General features: G+C 42.8%; 1 protein-coding gene across 1 annotated transcript; it reads right to left on the bottom strand.

Moving 5' to 3' along the window:
• Window positions 1-7,286: 7,286 nt before the first annotated feature.
• LOC136767771 (perforin-1) lies at window positions 7,287-13,308 on the bottom strand. Its single transcript, XM_066721764.1, has 3 exons — window positions 13,233-13,308; window positions 9,571-10,128; window positions 7,287-9,059 (listed from the first exon to the last, which is right to left on the bottom strand). The coding sequence occupies exons 2-3, from the start codon at window positions 10,098-10,100 to the stop codon at window positions 7,811-7,813; spliced, it is 1,779 nt and encodes a 592-aa protein (XP_066577861.1). The 5' UTR covers window positions 10,101-10,128; window positions 13,233-13,308; the 3' UTR covers window positions 7,287-7,810.
• Between the last annotated feature and the right edge of the window lie 242 nt (window positions 13,309-13,550).

Below are 13,550 nucleotides of genomic sequence, written 5' to 3'. Positions count from 1 at the left end.
TGCTAAATATTTCACATTTCGACTCATCAGTCCAGAACAACTGCTGCCATATTTCTGCACCCCAGTTCCTGTGTTTTCGTGCATAGTTCAGTTGCTTGGCTTTGTTGCCACATCAGAGGTATGGTTTTTCGATCACAAGTCTTCCATGAAGGCCACTTCTGACCAGACTTCTTCCGACAGTAGATGGGTGTACCAGGGTCCCACTGTTTTCTGCCAATTCTGAGCTGATGGCACTGCTGGACATCTTCTGATTGAGAAGGGAAGTAATCATGATGCGTCTTTCATCTGCTGCAGTAAGTTTCCTTGGCCGACCACTGCGTCTACAGTCCTCAACGTTGCCCGTTTCTTTGTGCTTCTTCAAAAGAGCTTGAACAGCACATCTGGAAACCCCTGTCTGCCTTGACATTTCTGCCTGGGAGAGACCTTGCTGATGCAGTATAACTACCTTGTGTTTTGTTGCTGTGCTCAGTCTTGCCATGGTGTATGACTTTTGACAGTAAACTGTATTCAGCAACCTCACCGTGTCATCTGAGTTTGGCTGTTCCTCACCAGTTTCATCCTACACAGCTGTTTCTGTTTCAGTTAATGATAGTGTTTCAACCTACAGTGAGGGAAAAAAGTATTTGATCCCCTGCTGATTTTGTACGTTTGCCCACTGACAAAGAAATGATCAGTCTATAATTTTAATGGTAGGAGTATTTTAACAGTGAGAGACAGAATAACAAAACAAAAATCCAGAAAAACGCATTTCAAAAAAGTTATAAATTGATTTGCATGTTAATGAGGGAAATAAGTATTTGATCCCTTCGACTTAGTACTTAGTGGCAAAACTCTTGTTGGCAATCACAGAGGTCAGACGTTTCTTGTAGTTGGCCACCAGGTTTGCACACATCTCAGGAGGGATTTTGTCCCACTCCTCTTTGTAGATCCTCTCCAAGTAATTAAGGTTTCGAGGCTGACGTTTGGCAACTCGAACCTTCAGCTCCCTCCACAGATTTTCTATGGGATTAAGGTCTGGAGACTGGCTAGGCCACTCCAGGACCTTAATGTGCTTCTTCTTGAGCCACTCCTTTGTTGCCTTGGCTGTGTGTTTTGGGTCATTGTCATGCTGGAATACCCATCCACGACCCATTTTCAATGCCCTGGCTGAGGGAAGGAGGTTCTCACCCAAGATTTGACGGTACATGGCCCCGTCCATCGTCCCTTTGATGCGGTGCAGTTGTCCTGTCCCCTTAGCAGAAAACCCCCCCCAAAGCATAATGTTTCCACCTCCATGTTTGACGGTGGGGATGGTGTTCTTGGGGTCATTCCTCCTCCTCCTCCTCCAAACACGGCGAGTTGAGTTGATGCCAAAGAGCTCGATTTTGGTCTCATCTGACCACAACACTTTCACCCAGTTCTCCTCTGAATCATTCAGATGTACAGGCCCGTCTGACGTTTGCCAATGAACATGTGCTTCTTGAGCAGGGGGACCTTGCGGGCGCTGCAGGATTTCATTCCTTCACAGCGTAGTGTGTTACCAATTGTTTTCTTGGTGACTATGGTCCCAGCTGCCTTGAGATCATTAACAAGATCCTCCCGTGTAGTTCTGGGCTGATTCCTCACCGTTCTCATGATCATTGAAACTCCACGAGGTGAGATCTTGCATGGAGCCCCAGACCGAGGGAGACTGACAGTTATTTTGTGTTTCTTCCATTTGCCAATAATCGCCCCAACTGTTGTCACCTTCTCACCAAGCTGCTTTGTGATGGTCTTGTAGCCCATTCCAGCCTTGTGTAGGTCTACAATCTTGTCCCTGACATCCTTGGACAGCTCTTTGGTCTTGGCCATGGTGGAGAGTTTGGAATCTGATTGATTGATTGCTTCTGTGGACAGGTGTCTTTTATACAGGTAACGAGCTGAGAATAGGAGCACTCTCTTAAAGGGTGTGCTCCTATTCTCAGCTCGTTTCCTGTATAAAAGACACCTAGGAGCCAGAAATCTTGTTGATTGATAGGGGATCAAATACTTATTTCACTCATTAACATGCAAATCAATATATAACTTTTTTGAAATGCGTTTTTCTGGATTTTTTTGTTGTTATTCTGTCTCTCACTGTTAAAATACACCTACCATTAAAATTATAGACTGATCATTTCTTTGTCAGTGGGCAAACGTACAAAATTAGCAGGGGATCAAATACTTTTTTCCCTCACTGTGTGTGTGTGTGTGTGTGTGTGTGTATATATGTAGCGTTATGATGGGTTATTTTGATAAGAGCATTTTAGCTCTGAGCTGAAGCACTGATCCAAAGAAGACCTCTCCCCCCAAAGTTATCAGATTCCTTAAAGTGTGGAACTGGTTTACATCAAAGTGACAGTTTTGTGAGGATGGCACTGAGAATAGGACAAATAGTTTGGAATCCTGCTGTGAAATGTCTGGGGAAGGGGGCCTGTAGGTAATAAAAACTCTTTGAAATGGACAAGAGCCGAAATCCCGACGCAGAGCTACGAACCCTATTTATCTGACAGGCGTATAAAGGACAGCGCACGGTCTCTCTCTCTCTCTCTCTCTCACCTGAACCAGAAACTCGCTGCCACAGCTCAACCTGTAGCTCTGTTGCCAGAACCGGAACCAGAAACCAACCAAGTCTTTGCCAGCAACAGAAGAGTTAAACTGGGAGAAGGAGATTGAGCCGTACGAAGAATTATTTTAAAGGACTTTATTAAATAAAGAACTTTACAGACTGCGCTGCCCGCCTGTGCCCACCTGATCATTGGAGTTTTACAGCTGGATAATTGACTGAAGTCGACTGAATACGAAAGTGTCATACATTTAAATAGCTATTTGAGTCTTAAGAAACTTGACCCTTGGAACGAACAGGGCCCTGCTTTCCTCAAAGACTTTGTCTTCAAGTAACTACAGTGGAACCCTGCTTACAAAGAAGATTTTGTCCACAACCTTGGAGCCTTCAAACCAGTGGAAAATCTGTTTGGAAAAGACTCTACATTCGCAAAACCCCAACTTCCAGGTGCATCGACTGAGTGGAAGTTCTTGGACAAAGCCGAACCGGACTGCCTTTGTTCCAAACCACACGGACCTCGTGCCGTGTGCTGTTATCTGAGCCCGAAGCCAGAGAGGCTTCAGATAAGTTTAACAGTTTGGAGTTCATCATTCATGACATTTGAGAAATCAATTAAAAATGTTAATCTGTGATTCATAACTCTAGAATGTGTAATATCATTTAGTTTTCTTAAATATAAATGTGTGTTGCATTAAACTGTTTTGTTGATAATTTTAGAAATAAAATCTGTCAACACCGAGAAATATCTTCTCATTCCTGTTTAACTGTTTAGTCTGAAATTGACACAAGTTAATAGACATTAGATTATTGGTGGCCCTGCCTATCCTTAATCATTGAATAATAATCAGTTAATGGAAATTGTGGTAACAAGTAATGATAGGATCTTTCTCGGCACCTAAACGTAAATGAGACTGATATATATATAACAAGAAGTTACCTGACATAAATACTAACCTGCGTAGTTATTTAATGTCTGACTAACAATACTAATGAGAGACTCACCTTCGTCTTACTAACCGGTATTGTAGTCAATGTGTTTATAACCTTTTTTGTTAACGATTTGTGTGTTATCATATGCGATCCCATGGTCTTTGATTTGGTCACGGAAGTGATTTGTCTTTGATTTGTTGATCTAGAGTTGAATTTTAATTAGTTTTTCCCTTTTGTATAATTAGTGTAGTGCTACATTTAATCTTTGTTTTTGAATACATTTGACAATTTATATCTTTGGAATTGGTGTCTGCGTCCAATTATTACAGAAATTGAGTTCTACAAGATTCCAGGATTCGTGATAAGGTGATACTATAAATTCACTTCTTTAATTGAAATTTATAAGTGTACCTTACGCTACATATATATATATATATATATATATATATATATATATATATAATATAAAAAGATCAGTCCCAACGAAAGCACAACCCAGAGAAAACCAGACTGAGCTCCTGTCTGAGGCAGGACACAGCGCTTCTCACTGTAGTCAGAATGTATACAAAACTGACTGTGTATGATCTATAGAAGTCCAGATTAAGTTAATTGTAAGGTCAGTGCAGTGCAGCCTCTGCCCTGTGAGTCTGAGGCTCTCGTTAAACAGGAGCTAGCTGGGGTGAAGAAAGGCATCTCCATCCCCCTAGAGTGCCCCGACACTAGCACTCAGCAGCCTGGCAGTAGGGCACTGCAGCATTGGGACATGCTACCCGCTCTCGTTAAGCAGGCTGATAACACGCACTTTGTTCTAAGTACCACAGAGCTCCAAAGAATGGACTCCACTGACCATTAGCTCCTAGTTGCAATCTAGTAGATGCCTGCCTGCATCTACTACCCGCCGCTCCAGCTCATCCAGAACTCTGCGGCTCGTCTGGTATTCACACACGCTACTCCACTGCTCCGCTCCCTCCACTTGCTCCCGATAGCGGCACGCATTCAGTTCAAGACATTGACCCTCACCTACCGCTGTCTTGACCACACTGCACCAAGCTACCTTCAGTCACTCATCTCTCCATACATCCCCTCCAGACCACTGCGCTCCTCCAGTGCCAGAAGGCTAACTCTGCCTCCTCTCCACTCTCCTTCCTCCAGAGCTGCTCCTTCTCATCCCTGGACCCTAAACGGTGGAACGACCTGCCCACCAAAGTCAAAACAGCAGAGTCCTTGACCTCATTCCGGCGCTTACTCAAGACGCATCTTTTCCGACAGTAATTGTAATATTAGTGGTACCCGGTGGGGTCTCCTGCTGTTGAAGCCCATCCGCCTCAAGGTTGTACGTGTTGTGGCTTCACAAATGCTTTGCTGCATACCTCGGTTGTAACGAGTGGTTATTTCAGTCAAAGTTGCTCTTCTATCAGCTTGAATCAGTCGGCCCATTCTCCTCTGACCTCTAGCATCAACAAGGCATTTTCGCCCACAGGACTGCCGCATACTGGATGTTTTTCCCTTTTCACACCATTCTTTGTAAACCCTAGAAATGGTTGTGCATGAAAATCCCAGTAACTGAGCAGATTGTGAAATACTCAGACCGGCCCGTCTGGCACCAACAACCATGCCACGCTCAAAATTGCTTAAATCACCTTTCTTTCCCATTCAGACATTCAGTTTGGAGTTCAGGAGATTGTCTTTACCAGGACCACACCCCTAAATGCATTGAAGCAACTGCCATGTGATTGGTTGGTTAGATAATTGCATTAATGAGAAATTGAACAGGTGTTCCTAATAATCCTTTAGGTGAGTGTATATCTATAGATATATATATACAGCAATCAGCCATAACATTATGATCACTGACAGGTGAAGTGAATAACACTGATAATCTCGTTATCATGGCACCTGTCAGTGGGTGGGATATATTAGGCTGTAAGTGAACATTTTGTCCTCAAAGTTGATGTGTTAGAAGCAGGAAAAATGGGCAAGCGTAAGGATCTGAGCGACTTTGACAAGGGCTAGACGACTGGGTCAGAGCATCTCCAAATCTGCAGCTCTTGTGTCTGCAGTGGTCAGTACCTATCAAAAGTGGTCCAAGGAAGGAAAAGCGGTGAACCGGCGACAGGGTCATGGGCGGCCAAGGCTCATTGATGCACGTGGGGACCGAAGGCTGGCCCGTGTGGTCCAATCCAACAGACCAGATACTGTAGCTCAAATTGCAGAAAAAGTGAATGCTGGTTCTGATAGAAAGGTGTTAGAACACACAGTGCATCGCAGTTTGTTGCGTATGGGGCTGCATAGCCGCAGACCAGTCAGGGTGCCCATGCTGACCCCTGTCCACTGCTGAAAGCGCCTACAATGGGCACGTGAGCATCAGAACTGGACCACGGAGCAATGGAAGAAGGTGGCCTGGTCTCATGAATCACGACTTGTGTTGACTTGGCCTCCAAATTCCCCAGATCTCAATCCAATCGAGCATCTGTGGGATGTGCTGGACAAACAAGTCCGATCCATGGAGGCCCCACCTCGCAACTTACAGGACTTAAAGGATCTGCTGCTAACGTCTTGGTGCCAGATACCACAGCACACCTTCAGAGGTCTAGTGGAGTCCATGCCTCAACGGGTCAGGGCTGTTTTGGCGGCAAAAGGGGGACCCACACAATATTAGGCAGGTGGTCATAATGTTATGGCTGATTGGTGTAAATACAAGGGTTGATGAGTGGAAGAAACAGGAGTCAAGTGGAAAGGGTAAACAGGGGAGTCAGGGATGATGATGATTGAATGATGGACTGATTTGGAGCTGATCAAGGCCCAATAACTGAATCAGAGGAAAGTGTGGCTCAGATGACCTCTGGCGGCGAAACAGGGAATAATCGGGATGTAGGAATTACAAATCCGTTTCACTGTGAGATTAGGTATTAAAAGAAAGACTATTGTCTGAAGATAAATTAGAACTTAAAAAAGAACATAAGATCTAAAGCACTGAGAAAATAAATTCTAAACTGTTTAATTGTGCTGTTACTTATTGCTAGATGGAATGCATGTTTTAATTATCATTTATATCGTATATATTATAAATCTGAACCATGGCATTTCATTTTCTCACAAACAGTAAAGACCATAATCAAAAACATACAATCTATTTACTGCTGTGATATTCAATGTATTTGAAGGAGTGAAATAATGTTTGTAAATCCTGTGTTTTGTTTTGTTTTACACATGAAAAAAGATAACTGGAGTGAAAGAAGTAGAGAGATTGAGGTGGTTTTGCTATAACTTATAACTTATAATACTAGTGAGAGGATATCGGGGATATTTTCTGAACTATTGTATTGCATGGAGTTCTAGTGTACCACCCCTAGACAATTTCTACTTGCTAAATAGATTTGGGATTTAAGTGAACTTACAGACAATCCAAATGTATTAGTGAGTTTACCCTGGTATTTATGTAACATTTAGATAAATAAATTGCACTTACAACTGCTGCCACACTAACCAGTAGCAACTGGAACTAACACCACAAAGTGCTGAGTAACTAAAAGGGTATGGTATCTCCTTGGGAAACTGTTTGCTATACTATTAGTATTTACCATGGTGAATAATACATATATCCCTATGGAAATAGAATATATTTGTATTATTCCTTTGTTATGTGGCTTCAATGGTAGAGCCAGTATTGAACATCACTTTCAGTCCCCAGGATACTCTGCCCACATCACACTCACTCCTCAGCTCTTTAACACTAATGGACCCCGGGCTCGAGTGCCATCAGCCTGTGAGAGTAATGGGCACGAGATGAGACTGCCTTTTGAAAATGCTTCTTTATTGTAGCCAAGCTGTTCACAACACAGACGTCCTGCTGTAGCACTCAAGTTTAATTTGTTGTCATCACAGTCTGTTGAAAGAGACTGGGACATAGTCTGGAGTTGGGTATGTATTATTAAATTATTATTAGCACTGTGTGAGATTCTGCTCTATATTGAGAGCTTAAAGCAAGCCACTCTGTTGCATCAGTAGTTTATGAAGGTATTTGCAGGGGCACAGTTACTGAATAAAAGAAACTACAAAAATAATTAATGAGTGAGTTGGATAGGAGACAATTATACAGAGGGAAGAGAGGGAGAGAGACGCACAAGAAACAGTAAAGGGATGACTGGAATAACAAACAGAGACAGGGGCCACAGGGGCTGTCAGAGTTGGGGGTCCGGCTTGTTCTACCAGCTGGAGAGGGTAGATCAGCTTGGGGGTTGGGGTTGGGGATGTCTCTAAAGCAGTTTCCTGAATGCTGATGGCCAATCCTGCTGCAGCTGTGCTGAGGATCTTTCCTCATGGTGCTTCTGTGGCGATGGCGCGCATGTTTCCTCTTCCAGGCTGAGGACCTAATGACCAGGTGTAGTTGGCTGGACGGAGCTGCCCCTGGTTCTGCAGGGCACTCAGGAAGGGCTCAGGGATGGGCATCAGGTTGCGGCCCACGTAGCGGGAAGCCTGGTCTGCAGACATAAGTGACGGGATGTAGCTTTCACAGTGGTTACCCCCCAGACTGGGCGCGCACTCCACACTGATGGAGACATACAGGGAGCCATGTTTGAGGCCACAAGTCTTATTCATCTTCCCCCTTATCGGGTCAAACTGACACTTCCCCAGGAGGTCATCATCCCACTTGTTGTCCCGATCCCACACCTCGAACTTGACTGGCTGGGACAAGGAGAGTTCCACTGTGTCAAATTTGATCTCCCGGCCCCAATAAGGGAAGTCGTTGTTCCAGATAACAGGGGTCTCTTCCATTTGCTTGCGGTAGAAAACCTTCACGTAGGCATCGGTCTTGGAGAAATAATCACCCCACAGCCCTGTTGCTCTCTCTACAATCACCACCAGCTTGGCCAGGCCTGGTTTGATGGGGCAGCAGTCTGCATCAATGCCAGTTTGCCCGTGGCACTTGCACAGACAGGAGTTGGTCGAATCGCTGCGACTCCCGACTTTGCACTGGTTGGAGCAGGAGCGGGAGAGGGCATTCTTCAAGATGTACTCACGCACAGCTCTCTGCAGATTTGCCTGTGCGATGTTGTTTTCCCTAACCAGCAAGTGCAGAGGCTTCAGGGAGTAGGAGACAATATCTGGGTGGGTCTTCAGGGAATCCATCCACTTCTTGTATGCGGCCGGCCCTTCAGGTGAGAACAGGAGGTCATGGACACTTGAGAGACCCCCAATCACCTCCGTCTTGCGATCTGAAAAGGTGCTGTGGAAGGTCTTGCCCCGTTCCAGCTTCTTGCTGGTCTTTCGGCAGAACTCTGACATGGCGCTGGCGGTCACGCCCTTGATGGTGGCCGTGGCCTCAACGCTCAGACAGTTCTTGATGTCATGAACAGTCACCCCCTTCATGGCCGCCTCACATGTGCGCATGGCTGTGATGCTCTGCACTCGGCCCCCCAGCCTCACCTTGTGGATGTAATGGGTGCCGTAAGTTTCTATGAAGTGTTGGAACTTAGTGACTGTTTGGCTGTTGTATGTCCTGGGCAGAGAGTTCAGTGTCTTGAGGAACTCAGAGTTCAGGGGAGGTTGGTCTTTCAGGCGGAAACTGTAGTGGGTGAGAGGGAGAGATAGAGAGATGTATGCAAAGTGGAACATGTTATTACCCTCCTTGACTATTAGACGTGTCTCTTTCTCTCCATCTAGTGCAGTGGTTCCCAAACTTTTTGGCTGGTGCCCCCCTCATCTCACACGTTCATATTTATATTACCATTTACATTTTTCAAACCCCTAATGCTAAACCTATTCTTACTACATCTACTACTCACTCAAATTGTCTCCTTGACTTTCTACCCCTTCAGCTCTCTACCCGCACCCCCCTATATATTGTCCCCACAGCTTTGGGAACAACTGGTTTAGTGCTTACCAATTTCATTCTGTTTTCTCTCTTGCCTTCTCTCAGGTAATTTTTAACAGACTATATTCTATTCTTGCAACCCCTCATCTCTCTCCCTCTTCCTGTCCCTCTCCCTCTCTCTCTATCTCTAGTCTTAAGGTACTGTAGTATCCAGTCAGACAGTCAGTCAGTGTTTCCTGTATGTTCCACTCTTCTTTCTCACCTGTAATGCTTGCAGTTGACATCCTGGCTGGCGAAGCTGTACTTGTCAGATTTTGACTTTTCCATGGCAAACCTGGCTGATTTAGAGTGAGTACCTCCCACATGCAAGCCACCCACCCCCACCAGACCCAGACCCACTTTCCAACTGGCACTGGCGCTATCAGTGCTGTCCTTCAGCACTGACTCACTGGACTGGTACAGCTTGCTAGTGAGGCTGCGGCGACAGTTGATCTGAGGGCGCCAATCCAGAACTGAGAGGGGCACTTTCTGCCATGCGCCGCCCAGCTGGGTGTTTTTGCACAGCCTGCATCTCCCGTTGGCCATCTCCCAGGTCTCAATGTTGATTACGTAGGCACCCTTCCGCTGCATGCTCACTATGCTGAACCCTTCACCCACCAGGTTGTAGCCGGGAACAAAGCTGGCACTCTGGCATTTTCGCCGGGTCCCGGTGTGGCAGCCCAGAACAACATCAGGCTGGTACAGTGAGAGCAGAGCCCAGGGCAGCAGGAGAAGAGGGCAGAGAGAGCCCATGACTGGAACACTGAATTATGATGGGGCCCTGTGGATGAGAGAGAGAGTGTGTGAGAAAGGTGAATGATTTAAATTGTTATTGACATAATTCCATTTTGTAATTATTGCTATAGTAGGGAGCAGGAGTGCTGAGATTTATAGCTTTTGATATATATTAACATCTTGGTATTTCAATTAAATAAATATGAAATCTTTTTCGATCACAAAATCAATTACAAATCAGTGCATCATCTTTCATTGAACCTCTGAACATTCCCACACAGGACTGTAATCGTAATTCCGTGAGCCGTCTGATTTCCGGGTCTGCATCGATAATTATGCTTGAAATTGAGCACTTCCCTCATGCACAGATAACACAGAGCAGAGAACAGCGAACAGAGATGCTGGCCAATAGCAGCTCCAAGTGAGTCTTGTGGGCATGTTCAGAGGTTCAGAGGTTGAAGGTTAAAGGCCGGTAGACCATGATTATATATTTGCAATAGTGTTTGACATTGCATTTACATTTTGTCCAGAAAACGAGGTATGACATGCATTTGCAAAGAGCGGCACTGTGTCTTTCATTTCACAATTGAATTATCAATTGAAAAAAGTCCATCTTGAAGTGGGGTTGATCGTGCATTTGTAATAGCAGTCTTTGACCGTGCATTTACAACTGCGTTTGACATTTGCATTTCCATTCTTTCCCGAAAAGGGCGTAAGAGCTATTTTCACAAATACATTATCATCTGAATAAAGTCAACCATAAAGTGGGGAAGTTTTTGAAAACGGAATTGCAATTGCCTTTTGCATTTACATTTCAATATTATCTGTGAATGTGCTTACTAGTATGTGAAAATGAAAATACAAATGGGATTATTGCATTTTCATTTTCATTTTGTCCCAAATAATGCCCCAACAAACATAAGACTGGCTCCTGTCTGTGCAGTGTCCTCCCTCTTATCCCTGCTGGCCTACAGTTTATATAGGTTACATTGTTTTATCATGATTTCTTTCTTGCTGGTAATCTCATTCCTTTGTATTTAACTTTTTCCCTCCCCTCCACTAACTTTACAAGGGCCCCTAAAGTATGATATAAAAATTGCGCTGTGCAAGTGGAGTGACTGAGATGTACAGCATGCACAATTATTTAGTTTTTATGTGGCTGTGTGTTTTTTTCCTTCAATATATTCCATTTAGTGCAATATTGAAATTGTTACTGTTACTGTGATCTTTCATTAGACTCTTTATGATTACATACTCTGTTTTATTGCACAGCAAACAGCTGGTCCCATTTTAAAATGCAAATTAATGGAAATGTGATTTGTTTAAATGCATATTGTTTTAATGCATAATTTGGATTAGTGGTTTAGTTCACAATTTCACAATACATTTTACACTTCACCATTTTATATTGCTGTCCATTATGCTAAAGTTCAGATATCAGATTTACAACCCCCCATCCCCCAATTTTCACCTGGTTGGAACTTCTTAGACTTAGAAGTGTTTAATATGGACATTATAAGGAGTACAGGTATGTGACACCTGTCAAATTAAACTAGAGAACCAGAACTATAATAGTGTGCATAGTTGATCATGATTAGATAAACTAGATTACAGTACAACCAAGTTTTTTATTTTTTCACAAACTAAAATCTGTTTTGAGTTTCCTTTATTAAAGTCGATGGGAAATCTTGATATGATAATTTTATGTTGAAATTCCATGTATGTTGTTGGTGCAAATAACATAAGAAATGAAGGAATAATGTGCATTTGAAAGAATCTAGCCTACGTGGAAAAGGTTTGAGACAATATGTACCACAATACTTGCAAAAGGGCAATATCTCCATTATAATGATCACAAGCATGTGGGACTACTCAAATGAAAGCATACAAATTGCAGAATCAGATTCTGCATTGTTGACCATGATTGGACACACTGTATTGCACCACTACCACATTTTTAGCATAATTATAAATTATTACATTATGTTTTGAAAAAATATTTCAATGTAAACTTATTTTTTGTACATTTGTCTCTTAAAGTATTAGTCAAAATGCAATTTTAAGACAATCTGGATGAAAATTTGATAAAAACTGAAGGAGTTAATGAAACATTAATTGGGTTCGAGCATTGTTATATTTTTTTGCAGTCAATATCTCCTCACGTCAGATCTTAACAATCTTGGTATCATTTGAAAGCCCCAATTCTCTAACTTTTTCTGGCTATAAAAATGCCAGAGTTATTAATAGATAGATATATCTCAACCCCGCAGGTGTGTACTGAATGGATGGTTTAGCACACAAAAACAGCATTAGCGTCAGCATTTCGCTTGAGCATTCACATATCACAACACCTGCTTTCCGTAGCTGAACGCATGCGCTGTTAAATCCTCATCGATTGTTCCACAATCTCAGCCTGTGACCTTTGTGACGTATTTTTGACTGATTTAACGCTCTATCCAGCTCAAGTGGTAATATGCAATTTGTACTAGTAATTTTGGGATTTGTACTTGTATTTGTGATTTGTAAAGTATTTTTACGCATATGAATATTTTTGACAATGATCTCCCTCCATACTTCTGCATATGCCAGGTTGGTTGAGATTCAGTTGTTGCTTGCTTTACATGCAATAACATCATTTCCTACTGATTTTGTGCAGGTACCATAAGCCTACAGTTACTGATTTCATGATTTTAGGCTTATGTTGGAACTAATAGTTGTAGCCCACTATGCTCTGTACTGGACATAGACTATATTGTCTTGCAATTATCCAGAGTTATCCTAAATTTAGTGTTGGTATTGTGGAGCAAAATTCTATTATCACCCAACACTACCTTGTAGTAACCATAGTATATTTTTTAGGATCTGTCCTTTTGTTTAAAATGTATTTATTTTTATAGTAACCATACTAACCTATCATACAAGCTGTTCTGTTTTTATTTTATTTTTTTTATACAAACCACTGCGTTATTTAAAAGATGTGTTCTGTTTGTTCGTTTATTTACTTAAATATGAACCTTTCCCATTTCTCAAGACATTTCCCAAATCATCACATTTACTGAACAGATTATACAATCTTTATAGAATAATGATGCTAGTGAAGAGCATGCAGGAATAATAATAATAATAATAATAATAATAATGTCACCTTACCTTTTTGCCTGATACTCTTTAGACTAGGGCACCTAGGTACAGTACTAACTGTGAACAGGTGCTATTGACCAGCCGCACAGACTGTGTGAGCTCTCAGCTCAGTGCGCTGTTTAAAAAGGTCTGTATGCAAACCACAGAGCACTGACACCTGCCAGTCAACACACAGCCCTCCTCAGAATGAGATTCAACTCTATATAAGGAGAAGTCGAGAGAATGAGGATGGTTAGGGGGTGTAGATTCTGAAGGCATGGGAAGAATTAGCAAGTAGAGAATGTCCCACCTGTAGTTTGTTTCCTTATTATATTATTTTATGTCAAG

Source organism: Amia ocellicauda, chromosome 14, assembly GCF_036373705.1.
Source record: "Amia ocellicauda isolate fAmiCal2 chromosome 14, fAmiCal2.hap1, whole genome shotgun sequence".
Lineage (NCBI taxonomy): Eukaryota > Metazoa > Chordata > Actinopteri > Amiiformes > Amiidae > Amia > Amia ocellicauda.
The sequence above is the reverse complement of the archived record's forward strand: the minus strand, read 5'-3'. Positions and strand labels throughout refer to the sequence as shown.